Source organism: Phallusia mammillata, chromosome 1 (genome assembly GCF_965637545.1).
Source record: "Phallusia mammillata chromosome 1, kaPhaMamm4.hap1.1, whole genome shotgun sequence".
Taxonomy (NCBI): Eukaryota; Metazoa; Chordata; class Ascidiacea; order Phlebobranchia; family Ascidiidae; genus Phallusia; species Phallusia mammillata.
The window spans coordinates 18853781-18867475 of NC_137252.1; the positions used below are offsets into that span (position 1 = coordinate 18853781).

At 35.7% G+C, this 13695-nt stretch overlaps 4 protein-coding genes and 1 long non-coding RNA gene across 6 annotated transcripts; 3 read left to right on the forward strand and 2 right to left on the reverse strand.

The window, feature by feature from the left end:
• Positions 1–89: 89 nt before the first annotated feature.
• On the reverse strand, positions 90–987 carry LOC145225254 (uncharacterized). 2 transcript variants are annotated; one of them, XM_080091950.1, is made up of 3 exons: positions 618–987; positions 464–550; positions 90–284 (listed from the first exon to the last, which is right to left on the reverse strand). In XM_080091950.1, exons 1-3 carry the CDS (start codon positions 826–828, stop codon positions 193–195), a joined length of 390 nt encoding a protein of 129 aa, XP_079948076.1. In that variant the 5' UTR covers positions 829–987; the 3' UTR covers positions 90–192. The 2 variants fall into 2 exon arrangements, with proteins under 2 accessions (XP_079948076.1, XP_079948070.1); XM_080091944.1 differs by having other exon boundaries at positions 217–550.
• A 1938-nt stretch (positions 988–2925) lies between these two features.
• Positions 2926–4812, forward strand: LOC145205516 (uncharacterized). Its single transcript, XM_080078286.1, has 8 exons — positions 2926–3027; positions 3142–3222; positions 3487–3637; positions 3917–4040; positions 4188–4240; positions 4310–4344; positions 4488–4571; positions 4633–4812. Exons 1-8 carry the CDS (start codon positions 2932–2934, stop codon positions 4810–4812), a joined length of 804 nt encoding a protein of 267 aa, XP_079934412.1. The 5' UTR covers positions 2926–2931.
• A 469-nt stretch (positions 4813–5281) lies between these two features.
• LOC145221091 (uncharacterized) lies at positions 5282–5741 on the forward strand. Its single transcript, XR_013858595.1, has 3 exons — positions 5282–5316; positions 5524–5560; positions 5697–5741. It is a non-coding gene; the product is annotated as an uncharacterized LOC145221091 (long non-coding RNA).
• A 73-nt stretch (positions 5742–5814) lies between these two features.
• On the forward strand, positions 5815–7482 carry LOC145205622 (uncharacterized). The gene is made up of 7 exons (XM_080078389.1): positions 5815–5964; positions 6089–6263; positions 6650–6791; positions 6861–6907; positions 6967–6992; positions 7051–7131; positions 7336–7482. Exons 1-7 carry the CDS (start codon positions 5815–5817, stop codon positions 7480–7482), a joined length of 768 nt encoding a protein of 255 aa, XP_079934515.1.
• A 3796-nt stretch (positions 7483–11278) lies between these two features.
• On the reverse strand, positions 11279–12140 carry LOC145209286 (uncharacterized). The gene is made up of 4 exons (XM_080079550.1): positions 11920–12140; positions 11759–11793; positions 11593–11698; positions 11279–11361 (listed from the first exon to the last, which is right to left on the reverse strand). Exons 1-3 carry the CDS (start codon positions 12108–12110, stop codon positions 11601–11603), a joined length of 324 nt encoding a protein of 107 aa, XP_079935676.1. The 5' UTR covers positions 12111–12140; the 3' UTR covers positions 11279–11361; positions 11593–11600.
• Positions 12141–13695: the final 1555 nt, after the last annotated feature.

A 13695-nucleotide genomic window follows, 5' to 3' on the forward strand; every position in this document is an offset into this window, starting at 1 on the left:
CCTCATCGGTTTCATCCAGGTAAACCATTGAGAGAACAGGCATTGCGCACACTGTTGGTGCTGATACAACTTTACATCGGTGAATCGTGTCAGCAAAGACACGTAGGTTTTTGTCACTTCCAAAAGCTACGAAAAGCCTACGTTTCTTTGGTCAAAATCAATGTTTTAAATGCTAATAGTTAGGTTGTCCCTCTACCTGTAGTTAGGAACCCAGACAATGTGCTGTAGGGGAGGACCGTTGACAGGAAACCTCGTGTTGTACACCTCATTGGATTTTTCAGAAGCTTTAAAAAGAATTTATTTACGGCTGATCTAAAGTAGGGGTTAAGTTAGGTCACATAATTTTCATTTTGCCTAATTCTTATGCTAAACTTCGTTTTCGTCGCTTTCTTTTTGAAACATTGGCAGTTTTTGTTAATTTTTAAGCAACTAAACGTCAAACTGTGGTGGTAGGAAACATTACCTTTAGTAGCCAACACAGGAAAGTCTTGGTCAGCTTTGTGGTGTTTTCGCAGATGAAATACGTTTCCAGGTCCAGTCCCATGGTTCACTAAAGACACAACAACCATGTTTTTCTTAACTATACTTATTTTTTACGACACCTTTCTTATTCTTACCTAAAAATTCTTCGCGAACTGAGTTGCTCCGATACGCAACACAGCGGATCGGATCACGAAACGAAAACGTCACTTGGTGGTGAAACCCATGTGTGAGACACATTGAGTGGTCATTTCTATTGATGGCCCCACCTCCATTTTTGACCACACTTTGCAGTTCCTCTCTGACCACAGACCACTTTTTATACTTGGGATCGACAGCATTTAGCATGTTATCAACTTTTCATCGCTTCATGGCAGCATTAAGGCCTTCCATATATGACCACAAACGTTAACCTAAGACTTACAATTCATTTTGTGACGTCATACACATGGCTTTGTATGACAAACGACACTTGTTGCAAAGATAATTATACTAGTGATGCCTCAAAACTAGTAACTACCTCCTACTGAAGGATGGATTTATGTCTTAAGCTAAAACTTAGGACAACGGGAAAGAGGTTAATTTCCTTGTCATAACAAACGACTTTCCGGAAATATTGTGTTTAGGCTACGGAATTCATAACAGCCAATTTTTGACCAAACAAGAAAACTTACTCTCATCAACTGATAGTTACCGTGCTAATATGATAACAGTGTTTTTTCTTGGGTTGTAAGTTCGTTCTTATCTTGTGTATAAGTTACATACATTTAAGGTGAAATAAAATACAGAACGTTGATAAAGCTAAGGACAAAATGGGGCCATAAGCCATAAACATCACCATTTTATAGAAATGGGTACAACTAGTGGTGTACCGAATCGGCTAAATTTCGATTCGGCCGAAACCGAATATTCGGCGGTTTTGCCGAATAAATTCGGCCGAATCAAACGAATCATTTATGACGTCACGCGAAGTCGTACGCTACGCGTTTGACGTGAAAAAATGTTTTTCTACCAGGCAACCAGCGCAAAATAGTTGTTTTTCGTCCTCATTTCAGTTCTGTGGGGTTCAAAATTGCCTTAAGCATGATTGGCAACCTGCCAATGAATTAGTAATTTTTTTGACTACCGTGGGAAAAACGATAATGTGTTGAAAAAGATACTTTCGTTATGTTTGGGCTTTTGAAAGATTGCGTAGACCTTAATAAGCAGAAAAGACACGTTTAACGCTTCAAATTTGTGTTCGTAAAAGATTCGGTTTCGGCCGAATCGCAACAAATTATTCGGCCGAAACCGAATCTTTGCAAAAATGACCGATTCGGCCGAATAAATTCGGCAAACCGAATATTCGGTACATCTCTGGGTACAACCATATTTATTAAGACGTTGTCATTCAAAACTCGGACAAATATTAAAAATAGCGACGGTATGGCAACACTGCTCATACTATATAAAGCGCAGACAGCTCTACGCATTTGGCAAAAAGGGGCTTTTCCTCATTAGTGCATCAGTTAGTTAAGCAAATATTTAATTGTAACTTAAATGTAAAACAATTTTACATTAAAATCACCGGTTTCTTGAGGTAGGTCGACTTTTGAGCCAACCGAAATATCGTCTCATCACCAAACGAAACCCGGCAAGAAGGCACATTCCCCTGTTCCAGTTTATGACCGCCGTGCTGCGGACACCAGTGTGCGATCAGATACTGCAGCTGGAATTAATTTTCAATTAACTGCATTTTTGCGCGCCAAAATCCGGTTTTATGCAAATATTAAATAGTTGTTTGGCATCGAAGCACTTGAACAATCTCATGTGCATACAAACTAATGTGCATACATCATTTTTCATCAAAACAGCCACAATTTTCTCAAATGCCCGCGGGCGTAAATGCTTATTTGGCGATAGAAAACAAGACACTTCAGTTCGAAATCTACTAATCGCACAAGTGAAAACATATTTGCATTCAGATTGCTAAGTTTTCTTCGTTTGCATCCAATTATGGTATAAATAGCAGTAATGCACCTATAATTCAACCGATTCAAGTTCAAGTTGTTTATCTAGTCGGAGTCGTTGAGTCAGTTATGTGGAAGTAATTTTTTTACCAATAGAATTTGCGTTTGTGTCCCACAATTAACTTACATTGGCTTGTTGGAAAGTAATTTTCACTCATGCGGATAACGCAATTTAACTGATTTGTTACTGAATCGTTACTTGTTTTATTGCGGTATAGGTAGTTTGAGAAGACGCTCACGCTGAAACAATGGAGGAAATGTAAAATAATTTGTTTTACTGTTTATCTCTGAAAGTGGATCGCTTTCAGGCTTAAGTTTGAATAAAACCTGGGCTGGAATTACAAAAAAAATCAGTTTAAACAATGTTCAGGTCTTGAAGGCATAATCCCCGATTGGGCTTTTATACTTACTACATTTCATGCCACAGACGCTTAAAGCCAACATGTTGAATATAAACTTAGTGACATGTTTGCTAGTACTTGAGGTGCTCACCTTTTCAGCGGGTTTTCCAACCAAGTTGGACGTTCAAAATTTGAAGGTAAAATGTGTTTGTTTGTTGTGCTGTGTTGATATTAAACCAAAATAGCGATTCAGGAAACTTATTTAAGAACTATCGTTATTTGCACAGTTTTACGAGTAAATGCTCTTGCAGGTGGGAGATGGAATCGTTGATTTCAGCCTACCAGCATTGGACAAAAATATACAGTACGATGTTTCCATAACATCTACGGAGGTAAAAAATACATGAAAAGTTGTGCTTGAGTAACAGTTATGTGCGTCTTATAACGACAATTTGATAAACCCATTGTGACAAATGACGAAAAAAAAGAATGAGTTAAGTTATTAAAACCAATGTAAACACTTGTGCACACAAAAAATTAACTTATGTGAACGTTTGTTTGAAAATGCAATTGCAGTTTATTTTAACGATGCTATATTTTGGTAGCTTACTTAGTAGTTTGCTGTAATGCTTTTACACTTTGTGTTGAAATATCAGAACGGTCCATCAACAAATGCTACTTACAGCGGAGATGTTTCAGTGGTGCAGATGCGGTTTCTTATGATTCCTTACTCTTCGTATGTGTTAAATGTCAAAATCAACATCGGTGGACAAGAAATTATGGGCAACGCGAGTTTTCAAACAGGCTGTAAATATTTAAACTTTATAACGACCAATTTATTTGGTACGAAACCCCATTTGGTTATCTCGTGGCAAATTTAACAGTGTTTCCAACCAAAATATTTGCAGGCAGACTCTATAAGCTGTTTAATTTGACATATCAGAGCAAAATGTCAGTATGCTTTGAGCACGATATTTAGTTTTTTTTTTGTATATCAGTATAGTTAAAAATGAGATTATTTGGGAATATAGTCTTGAATGCTTGATTTAATTTTGTCTACAAACTACAAGTTTTATTATGTTTTAGCATGTGAGATATTTTCATGCCAACCACGAAATTACAAATACAATGGATTTGTTTGCATCTCACCTCTGGATATATGCGATGGGGAATTACAATGCTTATTCGGAGAAGACGAAAATTCTTGCAAGTAAGAAAAAAATCACAACCTGTGTACAATATAACATCAGATTCCGGAGGGTATAATAAATTGCGTTAAACGCTTGTTACTTTTTCCCATTTAGCATCTATACCAAACCAAATTTCGTCTTTTTTTAACTAAAGTCATTCTTTGCAGCTCCGCAATATATCGAGAAGATTTTTGTGATAAACAATTGCCTTCGTACCTCTGTAAGTATTTACTTGTTAATGTGTATAGTTTTATTTTTTGATATGTTTGGTATACTTTGTGTTTTTTAGTTAACGCCACAAAAGTTGATCTTCATGTCCAGGAGGTAAGTCGAATGACTAATAAACTTGGAAGTTTGCCACCCATTTCACCCATATTGCCGTTTTAAAGCTATTTTCTTGTATTAAGTTCAATGGCCGAATAATCAACAGTTTAAAAAATGTTTAAGTACACGATCTTATATTATAGGTTGGGGAAAGACATGTAAAATTCAATATGAGTAGAATCGAAGGTGTTGCGTCCTACAAACTGACCATACTTCCGTGCTACGAGGTATGCGTTTTCCTATTCATTACGTTTGCCATTCGACCTATGACATGACATCATGTATTAGACCGAAAACACAGCAACTGAGGCTATATTTTCCGCCACATCAGAATCTTTGCAAGTCATGATAATGAAAACAAACCTTGTACCACATGCTGTGCACAAAGCTGTTGTCGAAGCTAAAGGTTTGGACGGGACAACTTTTGGTGGCTCTACAAAGTTTTTTACACCAGGTCAGCTCACATAATTTACGTTTTTATACTGTAAGTTCTATAAAACGCAGGTGAAAATGCGCAATAGTTTTTCATGTTGTTAATGTGGAATTGTGCATAAAAATGACTAAAACATGTAATTGTAAGTTCGTTTATGGTACGCTACTATTTTTTTTTTGAAATGAAACACCTACTTCAAAATACTATACTCTTGAAGAATGTATCATTCCTCTATATTGCCTATCACCTGGAAAAACTCTATCAACTTGCCTGACAGAGGAGATAATGTGCGATGGAGTAGAAGATTGCTGGGATGGAACGGACGAGCAACATTGCGAACTGTTTCAAAGGCACGTATTCTTCTGCTTGCGTCACACTGTTGTATTAAAAATAAAACCCACGAAATTTTGCTGCTACGCAATCAAATTGTGCATATATTTTTCGTAAATTTGCCTTAAATGTTGGTAACTTATGAACTAATTTGCTGCTCGCCACCTTTCACAGAGTCAACGAAACATCGAAAAACTTGACAACTCAAGGTAATAAAATGTTTGGTATTTTGCATGAGTATTTTGGTAATTACCAGCTATATTTCATTAAACTCTACAAATACCCTTTTCCAAAATCTGTTTTGCATTTTTGCGCCCAAATCGGCAAAACATAGGAAAAGTAAACCTACTTAAAAGTATGTTTAAAAAAAATAATATTTTTTCGAAGTAATGATTTTTACTGATACTTTTCTTCAGAACCGGATGCACCGGCGTATCAGAATATTTATAACAGGTGCAGTGGCTCTGTTTTTATTTGTTCGGTTTCCACTCAAGCTTCAGTAAAAATGTATTTTTTCGTATTTAAAAAATTTGCAGTAAGCCTGTATGCAAAACTAGCTATTACCTTTATTGACGTTTTTACTTTATAGCTCAATCGAACTACCAACAAACCTAACAGTCAAAGTCATTTCGGTAAGATTTTAGATACGAATACATTGCAGGGTTATGCTTTTACGTAATGCATGATCAACGTATTTGCAAAGATAAATGTTTAAACGACTTAAATGTATTTCATCTTACGAGCTTCATCTTAAAACTGTTTTACAGGTTGGCGATGGTTTTGTGGAAATAAGTGTTAGCCCAATTTCATTGCAAGCTTTTTACGACATCATCGTCGTAAATACTTTCACGGATGAGGTACAAATATTTTTTTGGTGTTTTAGGTCCTAACCGAATTAAATTTTCGAAAGGTGTTACTAATTACTATGTAATACTACGTTTCTATTACTAAATAAGTAACTTACGTTTTATCAAATTACAGTTTGGCCGCTGGCTTCAAGGACCACCGGTAACATCAACAACACTTAGTGGTGATGAACTTGTGTCATCCGTCAAGATAATGTTTCCAATGATGGAAGTAAATAAATACATAGTGACGCTTAAAACTATTGTTGGAAGCCAAGAATTAGTCGGCCAAGCTGGTTTTATGACAAAATGTAAGAAAGTATCAAGTTTGTTGGATTTCTATTTTATTTCTAGTTTAGTTTTTAAAATCCTCAAAATCAATTTGACACCGATTTCGGCCAAAAAAATATGCCAAGTTTTAGGAAACGAATTGGATAAAAATGCAACAGTACGTTTTGGCCTCACGAGTTCGGGCTATTGTTACATCACAAACATATGACTTAAATTAGACTGGTTATCGCTTATTTAAGTTTGATTCCAAAATTAAACGTTAATAAATCATATATTGGAGACTAAATGTTTGTAAATTTGAATGGAAGACTTTTTTTGAACTAAAACACCCGACCATGTAGAAAAATGAAGAAAATGTCATTTACAAGTATGTTCTGTAATTTAACGACGTCCACTTTTTATTTAGGTTGCACTTTAAACTGGTTCTTTGAAACGAAATGTTCGGTCTCGGACTCTCTCCTCTGTATATCTCCACAGTTCATATGTGACAACAAAACTTTGTGTTCAGAAGGACAAGATGAAGCCTTCTGCGAATACTTCCACTATCAGTACGTTTATACATATTTTGCTCAACCTTTTGTATGGTAAAATACGTGTTGTTTTGTTTGTTTCAAAAGAAAGAAACCTCTCGATCCAGAACACTGCTACTGGAATCATAACCTTGGTAAGACTTTATGTTTCTTTATCCTGTGTTTCAACTTACTCATGATACTGTGTTTTTAGATCTGGCCTACGGCATTATTGACAAGGTAATGATTTGTAGTTTTGTGAATCAAATTTGTTGCTAAAAATCTATTTTGTTTATAGTTTGACAATGGAACTTATTACGTAAGGATGCAGAAAGTGGAACGTGCAACATCATACGTTGTTTATGTCGGATATTACGCTGTAAGATTTGTAGTAAAAACATGCTCATGCCTCCTGCTTATGCGCAAGGTTTAATTAGACTTCGTGGGAAGAAGTTTATAGTCATTTTTATTTGTCATTTCGTGAGAAGGTTTAATCCTGAATCCTCACCTAATCCTTTTTAGATGTAACGTGCAAAAAAGCAAGAAAAGTTATGAAAAAGTTACAATTTTTTTTATTGTACAGTGGGACGATTTCCACTGGCTACAGCTAAGTCAATCTTTTCCTGCAACTAATGATGATGTGCAAGTGATGGTCTTGACCGATCTCGACTTCGCTGCCTTTGGCATCAAAATTTCTGTTGAAGCTTACATCGGGGACCGTTACTTATAGGTTAATAAGTTTTAGCACTGACAGATTTCTTATTACAGAATAATATCGTTATTTCGGTTGTGCATAAATTGTGTATTGCTTTTAATGTCATTAATTAAAGTAAACACAATGTTATGTGAATTTTAACCTTTACTGACGTAAAATATTTTGGAACTATTGTGTGTGTCCGTTACAATTGATTACAATCGATTGCCCCCAAATAAGGTTTTGGTTGGTGGTCTTGTGTACATATACTTGTTGTAAGGGTTTTGCGTAAAGTTTTACAATTTGAGGTGAAATTAAAATCCATTTTACGCGGTGTCGTATTTTTTTATTATTATGTATGAATGAACAGTACTAACTACAGTTACAGTCAAATTTGTGTTTTTTTTATTTTGATTTTTCAAACCAGTTAGCCAAACTAAAGAAGATTGTTTCTAATTCAAAAAGACTGAGCTTTTAAAAGTTTAATTTTTTGGGTATGATTACCAAATGTTTCAGTCAGGTACACTCGATCGCTTTATGCTCAGGTCAAATATATGAAACTAACCAAGTAACTGAATATTCGACTGTCACTCAAATCAAACATAGACGGAAATTGACAAATGTAGCAATCGTTTGTTTTTATTGCAATCTGTCACTCAATTACATGATCCAGTTGCTTCCTTTTACACTTTCAGTCTGTAAAAAATATTGTTCATTAATCTACATTTTATTGTTATATTTTCCATTCGTTACTATAAGCTGCCTACATTTATGCCACGACTCGAAATATAATTGTCAATATACACACGAAAAGGCGCATATTTTACTTATTTTGTTTCCTCTTTACCTTCTTCTTCTGAAAGATTTGCAAGATCACTGATAACTAAGTTTTCCAAATCTTTGTCTTCTTCATGCATTGTGTTTGCCGTGTCTTCCTGTTTTTCTAGAAAACATAATATTTAAAAATTTTACTGGTTGTACATTTCTCGAGGAATAAAATGAGTAAATTACCAGCAATGTCATTGTCTCCACGTGCGAATTTTCTTAAACGTCTGCAAAAAATGTCTTACGTTTTTCTCCAATGTGGGCAACAACAATGGCAATTATGTTGACACATTCGGCATTTAGTGACTAAAAGCATACACATTCTAATTTTGTTTGTTTATTAAATATACTACCTTATGCGAAGGCAGGAAAATCGTCTTCGGAATGAGCGAACCAAGCGCCGCGCCAAACGCCGTGGGTAGACCCGCTTGGCGTCGCCAAAGTCAACGAACAACAAGAAGAGAACGACCAAAACTAGACAAGTCTTCAGTTTCATCTGAAACATTGAAACAGTTTAGAATACAATAGATAATGAACACCGCTTTACCAAATTACAAAAACTTACCTCTGATTACTTGGTTCCACAAGATGAATGTAATTCAACGTATTACCATCACCGTTTTTATGGACATCTACATTCCGTACGTGGGACAAGAATAAGAAACAAATGAACTTATCTCAACACACAATTTGTGGGCAGTACCGTGGGTTATTGTAGCCTACGCACGATTTAATGTGCATATTTATTTTTGTTCGGATGTTTTCTGTTGTACATTTAACTCCCGATTTGCATGAGTGTATCTGAGTTTACAAAACATTCAAAAAATTTAAGACCAAAATTGCATGTGGGTATTTGTTTAAAGTATACAAAACATTATTACATTTTTTAAAACAATTGTCACATGTGGGTACATCTTATATAAGCTGTCGCATTAAACTGTTCTATAGTTTGTCCAACAAGAAACTCAAACTATTGCAATGTTTATTCATGAAAGCGCACGAACAAATTTGCCACTTGTTTTTAAAAAATGAAACGGAAAACAAAATATCAAGTTATGTCATAATCTAAACCAGTGGTTCTCAACCGGGGGTCCGCGGACCCCTGGTGGTCCGCCACGCGTTTTCAGGGGGTCCGCGACAACTTCTTAATTAACACAAAACGAGATTATTAAATCGCAAATTGAAAAAAAAACGCTTTGGCATTTAAAAAATAGCATGAAACTTGTTTGAAAACATTCTTCGTAGGCAACAAACTACAATGCATTATGACATCTAAACCCCATTGTGATGAAACAGACGTAAATTGTTAGTGGAAAAAACGTCATATTACACTGTAATGGCTCTTTCTTGTTGATTCCCGTTGTCGTAACCCAGAAAAAGGGATTAAAATTTTGGTCCTGGACCAAATGTGGTTGTAACTTTGCACCATGTTTGGTTGCTCGTAAATAAAAATGAAAAAAAAACCTAAAACTTCTAAGGGGTCCGCAATTAGATTACAGCACCGAAAAGGTCCGCAAAGTTAAAAAGATTGAGAACCACTGATCTAAACTGAACTAAAAACTGCAGTTCAACGGGTGTTTGTTCGATTGGCTATTTGTATGAAGAACTTAAATGCTGCCAATCGTGTAAGCGTTATGCACTAAAAATTAAAAGACAGAAACACAGTCCGGCATCAAGTTTTATGTCAAGTGGAGTAGATATATGTTTGGAATATCTTTGGCTAAATATGTACTTCTCATTGTACATTTTTCCGGATTTTCCACGACAAAGGGAAAATCATTGATGGCAGAAGATAATTTTTCGGTCTGGGGTGCGTTATGCTGGTAGTACCTATACCTCCAGTGTTTTTTTAAGGTGTTAAATTTCTCCAGCGGTTTCCCAAAATTTGCCAGTAGCCTAATAAATATTTCGTTTAAGCAAATATGGCTATTTTTTTGGTATTTAAATGAAACACTTGCGGTCTCTTAAAACTACTTAGCGGTCACCCAAACCAAACCTTAAAAAAACCCTGGCCTACCTCAATATTTTGAAAACTGTCGGTCGACACCGACTCCAGATGTTATTGCAACACAATTGTTTGTGTCGTTAAGCGAATGAAATTATAAGGCAAAAAAGCGATTCACATGTCTAGCACTAATTATTAGCATCGTTGCAACGAATATTTTGTTTAATTTCATTGATTACATTAGCCATGTGTGTCAGTTTTTCCTGTATAATGAAACACAATCAATACATGCCTAAAGACTTTGTTAAAAAGTGCTTAGTGGCAACAGACAGTATAACAAAGACCCACAAACGTTTTATTTCAATGTTCGAATAAAATTTAAGAGAAACACCTAAATAGAACTTTAAGTAATCACTGCAAGTATCTCTTACGTATCGGATATCGAATCGGATACTTTTTGTGCAAAATAGCGGGAATACTAGGTTTGAATTCAGAAAAAAAAACTTAGCCGTAACGCTTACATTTTCGATTGGAAACCCAAACCCAACATCATGATCGCTTTTTTTAACTAAATTGCAAAATGTCGAAACGTATTTTTCAAAAACAGACTCTTTCAATGTAGAAATAGCGTTCTGAATCCGGTTTTACACTGTGTTTTGACTGGAACAAACCGATTTTCACACGTTTTACATTAACCGAGTTCTGATCCCGAAAAACTTTTTTTGTTCTTTGATCCATCATCTGCTCCTAACTCTCTTTTATTTGGTGTGAGAGTTTTACTTAATTCTTATGTTGTTGTTTTTTATTTTACTGCATTTTATAAGCAAATTAAAAAGATGGACCAAACAACAAAATCAAGTAAAACTAGTTTTGACGCAAGAGAGGAAGTGAGATAGTAACACTTCATCTGCAAACATGTTTTAGCATTGTATGATCGCAATAATATTGACTGTCGGTTTGTATGAAAATTTCAAGTTTGACAAATAAACCCCGAAACTTGTTTCTGGATAAAAGTAGATGAGTGAAATGAATCACTGCCGAAAAATGAACACATGACAAAAATGATAAGCATCGTGTTTTTATTTCAAACTGGTAAACTGTCACCCATTGACATGATCCAGTTGATTCTTGGCGACACTTTCAGTCTGCACAAAACAGGTTTAATGTTATTTCCTTGTATTTTTTTGCTAGTCGTTGTATAAAATCATAAATGTAACTTAGGTACACAAGACACGGACTTAAATAGTAGCTTTACTGGAAACAAACTGCCAGCGAAGTAGAATAAATAAATGTAACTTTTCTTTGCATCGAATCTATTTTTTAACTTTTTTATCGTGTCAAAAATTCCGAAATTTATTACATACACAAAAAAGCACCTTCTAACTTAGTTTTCTTCCTCCATTTTTTCCAAAAAGTCCATTGGATCATCGGCAAAATCTGGATCTTCCTCAAAATTTATCTCTTCAACATCTTCTCCTTGCTCTAAGATATATTTTAATTGTTTTACTGTTGTTCACGTTACAAGCAAAACCCGTAAAATACCTGGCATTTTGTCCTGTTCATCTTTCCCGAAAAGCCTGGAAAAAAATTATTAATTATTATACGTTTTGCTAAAATGCTTACAACCACAAGAGATAGAATACTGCAGAATTAGGATAAAAGTCGCAACTGGATTGTTTTTTAGTTCGATAAATCTATGCTACCTTCTGCGGCGGAAAAACAATCGTCGGCGCCGGTGAATCCAACCAATCGATCGACGCCGAAAACGCCAAATCGAGCGACGCCGATGACGCCAAATTCGGCGACGCCAAAAACGCCTTCGAATTAGCGAGTTCCCGAAATCAATCACCAACAAGAAGAGTAGTAGCAAGCATAGACATGTCTTCACCTTCATCTGAAACGGTATTGTACAGTTAGATAACCAAAAATGACCATCACTTTAGCATTTTTTAAACTTACGTTTGACTTGTTGGTTTCACAAGTCGACTACAATCCAATGTGTTGCCACCGTCGTTTATATACATATTTATACTTCCACACGAAAACACCAATGCAACCTATTACAACAAACATTTGGTGGGTTGTTCCGTCAAGTTTTGTTGTTTTACCAATAGATGTTATAAAGTTTGTAACAATAACCATGTTTTTCAAGTCAAAACTTAATGTGGGCACTTGTTTTTTCCTGTTGTAACGAAGTTTGCCTAGAAATACTTATATTAGTTCATGAAAAAGAAACAAATGAATGAAGGGATGCCCCTCAAAAATACCATGGTAAGACCCTAAAAAGCCTAAAAAATGTGGACAATATATTTCTTAGCTGTTCATTCAGTTTGACACGTGATGTGAAAACATCCGTCGATCTGATTTCGGGCCTTAGATTTACATTCAAACTGTATTCAAATTTACCGACAATTGGAAGTGTGATAATTGCCATTATTATAGTTCCTTTTAGTGGTGCACCGAAGTTTCGGTTGGCCGAAACATTTCGGCCGAATACGCTGTTTTCCGATGTTTCGGTTTCGGCCCGAACTTTTTTTGAAAATTCGGCCGAAACCGAACTTTTTGATTGCATGGAATTAATGCCTAAACCAAGGTTCTTCAACGGGGGCGATTTCGTCTACCGAGGGGGCGATGGTGGCAATTTTGGAAGTTAGGGGGCGATTTGACTTCAAAAGGGGGCGATTTCAACATTACTGATAGTATAAATATGCACCATATCTGTGAGACTCACCTAACTTTGACTTACAAGCAGATATAATTCGTCTTGCAAACAAACACCAGGGACAATGGACACGTCAGATTAAACATGCTGCTATTTGAATACATTGTGATCTCGAAACCAATGTTAGGCATTTAATTAGCCACAGGGAACACTTTATTGTGGCTATGTATGGTGACAGGCCATACTTTAAATACAACGGTAACGAACTTTACCTCGAACTGTTTTCGCTTTTACACTACCTATAGGCCTACAAGCGCTTCCCAAACCGCGAAGTATTTGAATCATTTAGGATTCACCTCTACCGAGTAATGCCCTATTGTTGTCAACAAAAGAAAGCGATTGTTTGCGCATAATCGTAATATTGTTTTGTCTATGATGTTACAAATTGTTTTCAGATGCGTTTTAATTGCGTGAAATGGACCTTGCGTGTTGTAGTTGCAATGAAATTAGGTTTTAACTGTTAACTGAATCTTTCGTGTTGCTGGAGAATCTAACTGCCTACATCTGCTCAAAAGGCAGAACTTTTATACAAATAACAATCTCATAGGGGGGCGATTTTGAGCCAGTGCCTTGGAAAGGGGGCGATTGAGCTAAAAATGTTGAAGACCCCTGGCCTAAACTATCATTTTCGCCTATGCGAAACGTAATAAATTAACTAATTGCTGCGTTTATAAAATACGAGCCTCAAATATTACAAGTTTAGTAAAACTTTCGCATTGTGAAAGTGATTTTGATTTAACATAATGCACTTCACTCG